The sequence below is a fragment of the Arvicanthis niloticus genome, chromosome 4 (assembly GCF_011762505.2).
Source record: "Arvicanthis niloticus isolate mArvNil1 chromosome 4, mArvNil1.pat.X, whole genome shotgun sequence".
Taxonomy (NCBI): Eukaryota; Metazoa; Chordata; class Mammalia; order Rodentia; family Muridae; genus Arvicanthis; species Arvicanthis niloticus.
The window spans coordinates 122123581-122137898 of record NC_047661.1 but is presented as its reverse complement, the minus strand read 5'-3'; the positions used below and the strand labels follow the sequence as shown (position 1 = coordinate 122137898).

At 46.1% G+C, this 14318-nt stretch overlaps 1 protein-coding gene across 3 annotated transcripts in view; it reads left to right on the top strand.

Moving 5' to 3' along the window:
* Dnai3 (dynein axonemal intermediate chain 3) overlaps nt 1–14318 on the top strand; it is a 53407-nt gene that overhangs the window by 8478 nt on the left and 30611 nt on the right. For all 3 annotated transcript variants that reach the window (XM_034500956.2, XM_076933333.1, XM_076933334.1), the window contains 7 exons: nt 934–1038; nt 1781–1930; nt 2707–2906; nt 8795–8911; nt 9979–10169; nt 10970–11094; nt 13992–14081. In XM_034500956.2, coding sequence (XP_034356847.1) covers nt 934–1038; nt 1781–1930; nt 2707–2906; nt 8795–8911; nt 9979–10169; nt 10970–11094; nt 13992–14081 — 978 coding nt within the window. The remainder of the gene's footprint in view (nt 1–933; nt 1039–1780; nt 1931–2706; nt 2907–8794; nt 8912–9978; nt 10170–10969; nt 11095–13991; nt 14082–14318) is intronic.

Below are 14318 nucleotides of genomic sequence, written 5' to 3'. Positions count from 1 at the left end.
GGGGCTCAAAGCAGCATTAGAATCTAAATAGCATCAGGCCGACCCACTTACACCAGTGGAACCATTTTCCTCAAACGTGATGTTTCTTTATGTTAAAAATAAAACCATATGGTCACGGGCTGGAGAGACGACTCGGCCGTTCAGAACACTGGCTGCTCTTCCAAAGGAGGTTCAGTTCCCATCATCCTCATGGTGACTCACAACCAGCTAACTCCAGTTCTGAGGCATCCAGCTTTCTCTTCTGACTGTCATGGAAACGAGACACGCACATGGTGCACACAAATGTGTTCAAACAAAACACTCATACCTATGAAATGAAAATTAATAAATCTGGTTTCTTAATCATATGGTAAAATTTCCACGGGTCCGTTGTGGTTTTAATCGAATAATTTGGGAGTTGGCTCAAGAAGGCAGATTAGCAGTGTGTTTACATTTCAGACTGTCAGTCTGACGGTCTGATGTTGGCACCTGCTCGAGCTGAATGAGCACTACCCCCCCATGTCTCCACAGGAGTCTAACCCCCCTGCCGATGTCCCCCACAGGAATCTAACCCCCCCCCCCCCGCTGATGTCCCCCCACAGGAGTCTAACCCCCCTCCCCCCCGCTGATGTCCCCCCACAGGAGTCTAACCCCCCCCCCCCGCTGATGTCCCCCCACAGGAGTCTAACCCCCCCACCCCCCCACCGACATCCCTCACAGGAGTCTAACCCCCCTGCTGATGTCCCCCACAGGAGTCCAATGCCTCTGCTGATGTCCCCCACAGGAGTCTAACACCCCCTCCCCCGCTGATGTCCCCCCACAGGAGTCTAAACCCCCTGCTGATGTCCCCCACAGGAATCTAACCCCCCCTGCTGATGCCCCCACAAGAGCCTAGCCACCCCATGTCCCCCCACAGGAGTCTAACACCCACCACCCTGCTGTTCTCCCCCACAGGAGTACCCAGGGGAAGAGCTTCTCCTGGTTTACGACAAAGATTTCAAATATGGACTTAACTTTTACCTCATCGGAACTGAGGAAGGCAAGGAAAACTTTTTAAAGGTGAGTAAATCCAAAGGCCTTGCAGGCTGGCTGCTGGAGGGAGCAGTGACCTGTGGTATCCCTAGGCCTCTAGACAGGACTCCTTGAGTTCAGTTGAGCTTCAGAACAGTGAACTCTGTCCCCAGTCTGTAAAGAAACTCAGGAGTACAAATTATATATCTGGGTTTTCCCAAATAGAATGTACCCACTAACACAGACACGCACGCACACACACACAGACACACACACAGACACACACACAGACACACACACAGACACACACACAGACACACACAGATACACACAGATACACAGACACACACAGAGAAACACACACACACAGACACACAGACACACGCATATGCATATATTTGTGTATACATTTTTTCTTTTATTGAATAACCCTTTATAAAAACTCAGGGAAACCGAGCTTCATATTTTAACCATTAAACCTAGCTATCTGTATCATTTGCAAAGGCATTCGGTAAATGCTGCTCTCCTAACACTCAGGGTGTTCTCCTCTTCTTCCCCCATCTTTGTCTTGCCTTGTCATCTCCCTGCATCCTGACGTCTGTCCTTCTAATTCTTTCTTATTCTCCAGCCCCTCCTCCTTTGTGACTTAGTTCACTTCTGAAAGTATAAGATGACAAGAACATGGGCATCGCCCCGTGCACCCACAGAAAAGGCCAGCTCACTGTGAGAGACGCACACACGGAGCACGTGAGAGGCCACAGGCTCTAGCATGCATTTTGTTCTGCTCTAGACACCAGAAGTGCCAGAGGAACAAGAAGAATTCAAGGAGTATGTTCAAGAAGAGGTGTACATCTACAAGCCACCCGTCTCCAAGCCGTGGATATCTCTGGGCAGCGAGAAAGAAATTGAGGAAGAATCTGTCCAAGAATCAGAAAAGCGGGTTAGCGTCTTCATGGTGCTTTCCAGTCGTTACCTTCCTCTAACCTTCCGGGGAGACTCTAAACGTTGCTGTCTGTGCTACTGGAAAGTGCAACGTTTTTGAAATATTTTTTTTAATTTGGGGGTGGGGGGGAGGGGCATTTGTTGTTGTTTTTTAGTAGAATGGAATCCTCCAGACAACCTCAGTTGTTTTGCCTCCACAACTGTGAGACTGGAATCCATTGTTTTAAGCCACCCCAGTTGAGGTAGTTGGTTAGGGCAGCAATAGAAAATGAACACAGTGGGGTTCCCTCCCCTCCCCCCCCATCAACTCCTGAGGGGAGGATCCTGTGCAAATGGCTTGGGAAGGCCCTGAACAGGAAGGAAAACTCCAAGGGATGAGTCGGCCACAGTGTCTAGAAGGAAGGTTTCGTCCTGAGTCCCTAGGGGAACTCAGAAACACAGATTACACTCCGGGTTATCCCAGATAGAAAGTGGGCTTCCGAACACCTCCTACCCATCTCCTCCTGGTCCAGATGTAAACCTCCTGTCACCTCTTGTCCTTTTTGCCTCTGTCATGAGTGAGCACAGCTTCACTGAGGAATAGTGGCTGTGGGCTGTGGGGAGCAAAGCCACGTGGAGCTAGAGAGGGACAGCAAGGGTTGGAGGGACTCTGAGAGAGCCCGAGCATACCGCCACTGTGTCGCACGTCCACGTTAGCATACCGCCACTGTGTCGCACGTCCATGTTTCTCCACAGACTTCATCAGATTTCCTTTGCTGCTCATGTGTGTTGCAGGTGACCTACATGATTTCTAGAAAACGGAGTGAATTCGGTGCACCCGTGAGTTTCAGGGACCAGAATGCCTCTAGCGTAAAAGATGCCTACATTGAGTGTACGTCTTACCCGGATAAAAATTACATCCTCACACAGGCTGAGAAAGATGTCAGCTTACAAGTCATCGCTGAAGTCAAGGACACAAGCACGCAGACAAAATGGTAGGAGATGATAAAGTAGACACATTCGTGCATCCGATTCAGGAGGACTGGGTTATACCCAGTAATGCTCTTTTTGAAATCTTAGAGAACGAGATGCAATTACATGCTAAAAACCACGAAGCAGGAAAATGAGAAATGTCGTTAATAGTGGGAGTGCTGGCTGACTCACTCCTGGAATCTTACCATTGTCTTTTAGAAGCTCTCTTCTTCCTGCTCAAAGACTTTATTTATAATGGTAGTCTCACCGTGTAGACCAGGCTAGCCTGGAACTTGCCATGTATTTCAAGTTGAACCCCAATTGGCAATGATCCTGCCTCAGCTTCCCCAATGCCAGGACTACAGGCATGCATGACCACCGCAGAGGTATGGTGGCCATTTCCATGCCTCCCATCAGATTGTCTGGCCTCACTGGCAAGATCTGCACCATCACTTATGAGAAAAACAAAAAACTTCCATCCAGAGCCCTTTAGGATAGCATCTAAAGTCTTGTTTCCTTCACAGTGTGGTAGACAGAAAAGCAGTGGGCCAGCAGGAAAGGCTGGCAAATTCTGAAGCAAAGGAGACATGGCAGTGTGGTGTAAAACACACAGACAAATGACAGTGGTGTGTGCCGGGGCAGGGCAGAGGGAGCTGTACACCGAAGTGGCCAAGTCGGAAGTAGCTATAATTTTAAACCAGGCAAAATGTGGCCACCGCTAATCTGCATGGTGGTAGCAAACAGAAAAGACGGGTGAGGAAGATGTGTACATACAAAAAAATGCCATCATCAAAACTACCGAAACCATAGTGAGGTTGCCCTAGCGATCACCTGATGGGATCCAAGGCAATTGTCCAAGAGACACCAACACTGTGCCACACATCTGCCTCTGTTTTCTTGTCCACCACTCTGCCCAAGCCCTCAGAGCTCTCTTACCAAGGCCCCTGATCTTCTTATTCAGTTCCCATCTGCAGATCGTGTCTTCTTTCGGCTCTCACTGAAGAGCACTGACTGCTGGTCTTCCCAGGATTACGTCTTCCAGTGTGACTGATGGGCACGGCAAACTGATCCCCTCTGAGCTTGCTAGCACTTCGTCTGAGGTCACTGGCTTTTCCTCCTTCCCTCATATAATCTGTCAAGGACCCCCACCCAGGCTATCTCATTTTTGTCCTTTCTCTAACTGACTTCATCCTGGTGTGGCTTATCCAGCCCTGTAGTATTTATTCCCTGCCTTCTGTCTGCTGATGGCTCCCAAGTCCACACTCTCATCCACAGTCACTCTCCTGAACTCCACACACACTTATCCTCCTGGGTTTTTTTTGACTCTGGTGTACATCTCAAGTTCAAATGCCCAAAGCAAGCTTAATTTCACATGCTGAAGCCTGGGGCCTCCAGAACCATCCTCATCTTAGTAAGCAGTAATATTATCTCTAAATTACTCAGACTATAATGTAGCCACCTCTATTCTCCTGGACCACCTCAACCACATCATGTCTGTCTCTTGATTGGAGTATGATAAATCCTTGTAATGGGGCTACAGGTGTCCATCCTTGGCCTCCTACCTCTGTGAGGGTGCAGCGACCCTGTTAAAGTGGACCTCGGATCTATACCTGATCAAAGCCCTCCACCACTGTCACGGCTTTGTACGGCCTGGATCCACTTCCCAACCTCTGTCTAATCCTCCCACTTCTAGCTCACTGCTGCCAGCCACACTGGCTTTTTGTTCTGGAATCGTCCAAACATATTTACAGCTAGTAACTGCATGCTTGCAGAATGTTCCTTCTCTCCTCCATTCAGACTGTTGTTCAGATTAGGCCTCCCCTGGCCTCCTACAGAAGCACACAACTCCCTTTAGCCTTTATCCCAGCCTCTCCCTCCACGGTGCAGCCATCTCTCTGACCACACTTTTCGTTGTCTCGTTTCTCCCACCACACTTAGAGTTTAAGCTGTGTCTATCTGTCCTTGTTGTTCTGCCGTACATCTAGATTTAGGACAGCCCCCGGCATGTGCTTCTTATGAAGGAAAGAAATGGAGCGTGAAACAGAGTGTTTAAAAGCCAGTTATACAGTGAAGGGTAACTGTGCACTTAGTTCAGTGACAGACAGACAGACAGACAAGCAGGCAGGCATGGAGACAGACAGGCAGGCAGACAGGCAAACAAAGAGACAGACAGACACAGACAGGCAGGCAGGCAGGCAGGCAAGCAGGCAGGCAGACAGGCAAACAGACAAAGAGATAGACAGACACAGACAGACAGACAGGCAAGCAGGCAGACAGGCAAGCAGACAAAGAGACAGACAGACAGACAGACAGACAGACACAGTTCATGACCATTAAAATAGGGGGTTATAAGCATGATGTACAAACACAAAATCCTGTTTTCAGGTCCGTGTCAACCAAGTCAGAAGTCAAGCAAGTGTGGTTATTAACATCAGGACTCAGACACATGCAGTCTAAAGGTCAGGCAGAAATAGGTAAGAAAGTAGGGAAGCTGATAAAGGGCCAGGCTCAGCCAGAGGAAGAGAAAAGTAAAGACTTCCAGTCACGGCAGAAACACCTAGAGGGAGATTAAGACAAAAAGGAGAAATGGCTTCCCAAGCAAGACATCCAGGATACAGACAAGTCCCAAGAGAGTCAGGCCAGGCCTGACTCAAGGAGACTGGCTCAAAATTAACAGGGACCCAACCCACTGTACGTTGGACATAGTAGGTTCTCAAGAAACACTGGCCAATAAAAATAGTGATTGCTGTTTTTCTGGAGAGAGGGAGTAAATAGAAGAGAAATAAAAGTAGGCCTTACAAGTGGTAAAGATAAGAACTCAAATGATTCAAAGTAGATGACTAGGAAAGTGATGGTGTTGCCTCATTACATCCAGGTGTCAGGAAGGGCGGCAGGTGAGAGGGAGACGGATGCACAGCCATGCTAAAACTCTAGAAGATGACCCTGTCCCAAACATAAAGACATAGCAAGCAATGCTTGTGCTGTTCCCACCATGCCAGGTATGACTTCGACACACCAAATCAGTCCTCACAGTGCTCCTCAAAGGGAGGCTCCGTCAACCAGTCACAAGGAAACAATCAGAACAGCTGGTGAGCCTGCTCAGTGATAGAGCGATTACCTGACACACAAGACACTGGGCTCTGTCCCATTCACCACGCAGACACAATGAAGTCTACACACACATGCGCACACATGCAGACATGTACACACACACACATGCGCACACATGCAGACATGTACACACACACATATGCATGCACACATGCAGACATGTACACACACGTGCACACACACATGCATGCACAGGCATGCCGACATGTTGACATGTACACACACACATGCATGCACACATGCAGACATGTACACACACAGACGAGTTCATAGTATATTTTAAACTAAAGTACTGATGAATAGTTTTGCTGAAAAGCAAAAGAACAAATCACTTTAAAGACTAAGAATGACTCTTAACTTGCCTTGCTACTTTCAAAAAACCACAAATGTCTCTTTTATTTCTGCCTTGAGATCCGAACCCAAGTCTCTCAGGTTTCAGAGTCAGCATCCCTTCTCAGCACTATTCCGCATGCTGCTACGGATGCCAACATAGGTAGGCAATAAGAACAGCATGTGGTTCTATCAAGCATACTCCAGACTCTCTGTACCTTGCTGCCTGACTGCTGCTTAATCCACGTGCAGCTCGCAGCAGCAATTCACTGATATTTTTCAGTAAACATGGATTAAATACCCCAGACTCTGTTGAGCACTCTAAGCACGCTGGGGGCTCTCTTCAAGGCCCTGCATATACTCACATAACATACCCTGACAGTGACTCGGAGATGCTTGAAAGACTTCTATTCACAGGCAAGGAAATAGTTAGATAATTAGCCAAGGGTCACATGGCAAGTGATTGAACCAGGCTTTCAAGCCAGATAACCTGCCCTCAGAGTCCACACCGATAGTGACTGGGCTATCCTCCATTTCCTGCCTCAGTGACCTATCATCCAAGGCTCACTCAGTGAGTCAGACCAAGAAGGAAGCTCAGTGCCATGCTCCCAGTGGAGGCAAGCTAACTGGATACAAGTTGAAACAGATGCGGTCGCTGCCCCAATGTAACAAACCCTAGCTTTGTGTTCTCAGAGCAGCGTCTCCCATTCGATGGGCACTTTAAGCCAAGTAAGTCTCTGCGGTGCTTCTCAGGTTGTGTACCAACCTCTGGACTCTACCACTAGACTTTAGTGTTGTGGCCTGGGCTGCCCCACATTCGGGGGGCCCAAAATGACAGAGGACCGCTCTGTCAGTGTTCGAACCTGCACTGCCAAAAGCTTTGGGGGCTAAGTTGTTAGAGCCCACACTGCCCCAAGCTGCTCGGGTCTGTGGGTCAGGGTACAGCAAGAGAGAGAGTGAGGATGGACTCGAAGAATGGAGACCAGGCAGAGTGTGATTCAATCCCATTTATTCTTCAGTCTCTCTTTTTCTCCAAGTCCCAAGTCTTGAGTTCCTAGTCCCTAGTTCCTGGTCCCTAGTGCCTCCAAGTTCCAAGTTACTTCTTCCAAGTGCTAAGTGCCTAATGCCTAATAATTCTTCTTCCAAGTTCTCTAGTCCAAGTGTCTTCTTCCTCAATGCCTAATTCCTACTCCAAGTTGTACTGAACTCTTCTGTCTGCCTCTTGCCTTTTATGTCTCACTTCTAAGCCACGCCCTTAAGTCACACCCTTAAGTCACACCCTTAGGTCTTATCTCTAAATCTGATCTCTAAGTCAAGTCCTTAAGTTTCGGCTCTAAATCACACCTTTAAGTCTCACACACCCAAGAGAAGATCCTGGGTATCTAAAACAAGATGTTATCAGAGTGTGCTCAGCTGTTGCAGGCTGATGTAATCAAGTCTCTTGTCAGGGTATATGGCTCAAGATGGCTGCAAGGATGATAGCCGCCTTCTGTCTGCTCCCCACACTTTAGTAGGTAGCATTTGCCAAACGTCCCTTGAGGACGTAGAATGAATTGTGCTTGTTTAAATACACAGGTATAGGGCCAGAGTGATCAGCGGCTCAGTAGGTGAGAAGACTCACTAGATTCCAAACTCCAACATCCACATAAAAAGCCCTGCATGGCAGCACCCACACCCGAAACCCTAATACTCAAGAAGACAGTGGTGGGAGAATTGGCTGAGGCTTGCTGGCCAGCCAGCCTAGCTGAGGAACAGTGAGCTCCAAATGGAGGGGAAGGGAAGACAGCATCTCAGGGAAGTGAGGCACATAAGGCTAGAGCCGGGCACTCAGCATCCTCTCTGCGTTCATGTGCACCTACACATACAAGCCTGTACCTGGACACATACTTATACCATCCACATACACCAGTGAGACAGACGGACGGACAGACAGACAGACAGACAAACTGATTGGATGAAATAGAGGAGAGAGAAAAGAGGGAGACTGGGATAAATATTGTAAATATTGACTTAAAGAGAAAGACAGTTAAGTAAACTTGATGAGTATTCATTAGGGAATCTGGGCAAAGGACGTGTAGAAATTTCTTTATAGTTATATCCTTCTTACAACTTTTCCATATTTTTAAATAATTTCTAAATTAGATTTTACGACCTAAGCCCCTTTAAGGCCATTTTTTTTTTTTTTAATGCAAGCACACTGCCCGTAGGATTGGCTGACTTTGACCGTGCTCTCTTCTTAGCTCTCTTGTGATTTTCCACACCTCCTGTTAGCTTTTTATATTAATATTATGTTGGATAAATGTACATGTAGACTTTGGGAGTCAATATTGATTTTATGACAAAGAAAAATACTAAGTTAAAGTATTTTGATATAAATATTCTGCCACCGCTGCCACAGAAATAGACTTGTAACTTATACTTGGTTTTCTCTGATTCAAGTTTTGGTATTCAACTTTCTTTTATGTATTAGGGCATTTCCTAAAAATGCTACCACACAGTATGAGCCAAGAGAATTCTCAGAAGAGGAAAAAAATGTCATCGAAGAATCAAAATCTTTCGCCGACTTTTTCAACAATGTGTCCACAAGGTAAGAAAGTTCACGTGAAGAACTTTAAACATAGTATGCACACGCTTATTTTTAATATTGGGGTCTTAGGAAGCAGATTTGTGTGTGAGGCTCAGACATGAGGACAGTTGTCAGCTGGGCCTTGAGAAACTGAGTCTTGGGGATTCCTCTGCTAAGCTGTCATGGGCCTTTCGTGGTAGGGCTGGACCAAACGCAGCGAAGACAGTCAAGAGAGCCATGATGTTTCCCTAACTTCAGATTGACAATTAAAAGCTGAACATTGCCTATTTGAATGTTTGAGGCCAGAACACAACAGACTGCAGGTGGGACAAAAGTCTAAACACAAAATTCATCCATGCCTCCCACACACCCTTCTACACAGAGGCTGAGGTAACTGTACACACAGGACCATCTGACTTTTTATAACCTTTCACGGGTAAAGGGAGATTTCACATCGCATGACTTAATTCTGCCTAGAATATATAACAAGGATCACAGAGCAACTGGATGCTCTAAGTTGAGAGCTGACCAATCACGGCACAGACAGCTTCTTGCTGTTCCAGAGAGAGATGCAGGCAGGCATGGTCTGATTGAGACTTTGAGCTCAGCAGGTACAGGACCATGCTCTAACAAGAAGGAGCTTTTGTAGTTCCTTCTCTGTTATAAAGGAAAGAGAACACAGACCCAAAAGAGAGAGGAGATTTTATATAAGAACTATAGTGGCACTGTTCAGATTAAATAAGAAACCTATAGTAATACTAGGTTTTTTCCAACTTTAAAATTATTTGTGTTTTTAAGTTTGTGTAAATGGGACTTTAGGCTAGGAACAAGCACTTTTAAAGAAGTGAGTTTCTCTTGTCCCGGAATTTTAGCTAAAATAAACCGAGTGTGGCACCATTTCCCAAAGAAGATCACCAGAGAAACTTCTAAGGGATTCACACAGCGCCAGCTTTGGGGTTATAAGCAGTAATGGTCCTCACGTACACGAATCAACCCTGTGATAACAGTTTCAGTATCAGTTGCAGTGTCATTGGATACTAACACCCAGCATGTGGGATGCTTCTTTTTTAAAAAAAAAAATAAAACAGCGTCGAAATCGCCCTGCAGCAGAACGAGATCCTGAACACTTTTATCGATGACTGGAAGAACCTTGCAGAGGAGGAGAGCACATTTGGGGACAAGACAGACACCCATCTGAAGGAGTTTCAGTCCTTCACGGACCTCCACAGCACCATGGAGAAAATGATCACCTGTGTCTCCTGGCACCCAACCATCTATGGTGAGGAAGAGACGCTGGGGGCTCCCTTTCATGCTGACTTCGAAAAAAGTCTTGCTTTGATATCTAAAACTTAAAATGAGATTGATTTTAGCTAAACATATAAGACTTGCTAAGTGCCAGCCGCCCTCACCAAGCAAGCACTTTCCACACTCTGGGGGGCTCCAGCCTAGGTCACCCTGCTACCAGAGCAGCGAACAAAGAACCTGCCTTTGCCTGTGGCTTGCGGGATGCCTGTGCTGAGTTCACTGCCCCTAAACTCTGGAGAGACACCTGTAAAGAGCTCAACAGCCAAGGGGAAAGTGATGTGTCCAGACACAGCCAGGAAAAGAGAAGTCCGTCTTCTTTCTCCCTCCCAACCCTCCTCACTGGCCTTTTTCTTATTAAAAATACTTCTTGCAGGCTGGAAAGATGGCTCAGAGGTTAAGAGCACATACTTAGACCAGAGTTCACACCCAGCATCCACATCAGGTGGCTCACAACTACCTGTAACTCCATCTCTGGTGGATCTGCCATCTCCTACCACTCCCTGTGGTACCTGCACTCATACTGCACATACCTACAGAGAGTAACACACATATACACACAATTAAAAATAAAATAAAATCCTGATCTTTTATTACCAAACCTTCCAAGCACACTGTGTGTGCTAACTACACATCTCAGTGGGAACCAGCGACATTTTTCAGGGCTAAGGATGTACTCCTCACACACTAAGTCTGCTACAATGACAAGCACCAACCAGCTGGAGGCCTCCCTGTGGACAGCAGCTGCTGACTGCTTTGTACCTGTGTTTCACCCAGGGCTCATAGTCGTGTCTGTGGCCGTGCGCCTCTCCTATGAAGAAAGAGTCCAAAATTCCGGCAGGCTGCTGCTACAGCCCTCACTGCTTCTCTTCTGGAGTTTCTCTGACCCCATCCACCCTCAGGTAATTGACGGGAGTTACACCAGACACCTAACTTTTTCAAATATCCCATTATCACATCTCTAGAAAAGTGTTAGCTCCAAATTACTGTATGGTCTCCTAACGCCGTAAACTCTCAGAAAATAGGATTTCTCTTGTCATAGACTGCCATCATTTAATCTGAGCAAAGTGAAACTTTATGCTTACTTTATGGAATGTATATTGGGCTTCATTTTTACAACTAAAGCTGTTGTGGCGGGGTGATACCTCGGTCCATAAAGTGCCCGCCATGAAAGCGCGAGGAGGTGACATCAGATCCTCACAAGCCATGTAAAGAGCGGGACTGGCTGTCCCATCTGTAACCACGGTGCTTGTGACAGGAGGCAGGAGGATCTCTGGGTCTCACTGGTCAGTCAGTTCGGACCCATTAGTGACCTTCAGGTTCAATGAATCAAAAATAAGGTGGAAAAGTAAATGAAGAAACCAGACCTGTAGCCTACACATATACACACGCAACTACACATATATGCACATGTGTACACACATGCATATGTGCACACATGCGCGTGCACGCATAAGAGAGTGTGCACACACACTTCTTTAATAGACTGTATTTAAATATTGCAATATTCAAATGCACATAGATTTTTAGTTTCACAAGAATTTATTCAATTCTAATGATTGCCAGTAGGGGGTGCTAGAGAGTAAAATGATTGTGTAGGAGAGTATGGGAACCATGATCCCAAAAGTAAAGGCTCCTTTCTTCAGCTCTCGTTGTATGGAAGTCCACCATCAAGGGGATCTGAACTGAGTTGGAACTGGGCATTTGACTCTCCAAAGTTTAAATAGTTTAACTAAAACACCCTCACATGAGCATGTGTGGGGAAAAAAAAGGCTTGGGGATCCCGCGGTTCTTCCTGCCATGCTGTGGGTAGTCGGCTGGGAAGGCTCTGGGTTTCTCCAGCTGGAAGTTGGGCCTGGCTGTTCATTAACTAAAAGCCTCTCCCTGGCTCCTTACGGTTCCTCATAGCGGCGCAGCCCCAACACACGAGGAAGCCCTTGGGTTTCTAAAACTGGTTTATTCACATGGCGAATTGTGGACGGATCTGGATGCATACCCCTCAAACCCAGGATCGACCTGAGTTAAAAGGGGAGGGGAGAAGGGGGGAGGGGCTGGGGAGGAATGTTTAATCGGCTCCACCTCTGGCCTTCAGGTATGTAAATCTCTCTAGGGCCTGTTCACGCCCTCCACCTGTGTACATGACTGAAGGGTGGAGGTGAAATGGAGATTAGACCTTGTGTTAGGCCCAACAAGCATGCACACGTATACACACACACACACACACACACACACACACACACACACACACACACACATACACACACACACACACACTCAGACCAAACCCCACTTCAAGCCACATAACATGAGACAGGGCTGGATTCACTTCTTGTTTCCATTTTCTGCTCAGAAAGAGTTCTTACTTTGAGATGCTATTATTTTTACATTATTGTATTGTTCTTAAATATAATAACACCCCATTCCTCTGAGGTTCTTAATTATTGCAGAACTACAACTTTCCCCTAAGGAGATCTACCTGCCTTCCTCACTACATCTGGTTTAGGACCATTTTGTCCTAGTGGGTGGAACATGCTTTACTGTAGACACAGAGATCCGAACAGAAGTTCTCTAGCCCTATGGGTTTTTTTGTTTTGTTTTGTTTTGTTTTGTTTTGTTTTGTTTGTTTGTTTGTTTGTTTGTTTTACCACAAACTAGTGCAGGCCTCTCTCCAGAGAAGGCAATGTCCTGCTGCTGCTGCCCTGGAGGGCTACTCTCCACTCTGCCATGGAAGTGCAGCCAAATGCCTAATCTGTTAGGATGCTGAAGAAAACTTTCTTTACCTCTATTTTAAAGACAAGCTTTAAAAAGACAAGCATGAGCTACGGAGACGGCCCTGTGGGTAAAGCAGGTGTGTGAGGGTGGAGAAGTGAATCCTGGTGCTCTGGGGGCAGAGGCAGGGGACCCAGGCAAGCTGGGTAACTAAAGATAGCAAAAGTAGCTGAAGTGAGAGACCCTGTCTCAAAAGGTAAGCTGGAAGATGATCAAAAAAGACACTTGACATCACACACTCTGACCTACACACACACACACACATACTTACAAATACACACATACACATGCATACACACCACTTACACATATACACATAGTTACAAGCATACACACACATGGACACACATATACACATGAACATACATACGTACTTAAAACACACACACATGTACACATACACTTCCACACATGTACACACATACCACTTACACACATACACATACTTATGAACATACATACACATGGACACATATATACTTACAAGCACACATACATACATACACACATGCACACACATACACATACTTATAAATACATACACACATGCACACACATGGACAAAACACACATATTTATAACACATGCATACACATACTTATAAATACACACACACACACTTACAAAGTCACACACAGCACTCACACATACATTCACACATAACACTTACTATATGCCTGAGTAGATATGTAAAGAAGACAAGTATGTCCTCCTCTCTCAGAGTTTATCTTCTTCATTCCTCAGAAACACCAACTTCATATTCTTTTGTTTGACATATGATAGCATGTCCCCAATAATTATATAATCCTTGGGTGAGTGATGGAAGGACCTAGATCCCTGAGAGAGACCATGAGTCTCATAGGTGGGACCAATGTCCGTGATAAAGTCCAACAAAAGGACCTTCCAACCAGAGGTCTGATTCTGGGGGCTACCTCAGATGTGTGTTGCGTATAGACAGCTACAAAATTAAACTTCTGCTCATCTCAATATTATTTAATGCCTCTTTTTTAATTTGTGGGGTTGACTTTAGTTGATGCTGGAGAGCCCTGATGACATCTTCTGCTTTGAGTTCTGTCCAAGTGACCCCAATATCATCGCTGGAGGCTGCATCAATGGACAGGTACTCAGGAATTGTCTTTAAATGTTTATTAATGCTCTAAGACATTTTGATGTCCATAGCTCTAGACCTGTGGCACAGGGAAGACATGTTGGCCATGTGTTAATCACTATGCCAGAGCTTGGGTAGAAAAATATGTCAGACATGGGGTTGGAACTGGAGATGTTTACAGGAGAATTCAATCAGAATAAACAGACTAAGTCTACTCTGTTTCTTTCCTTTATACAGCCCAGAGCCACC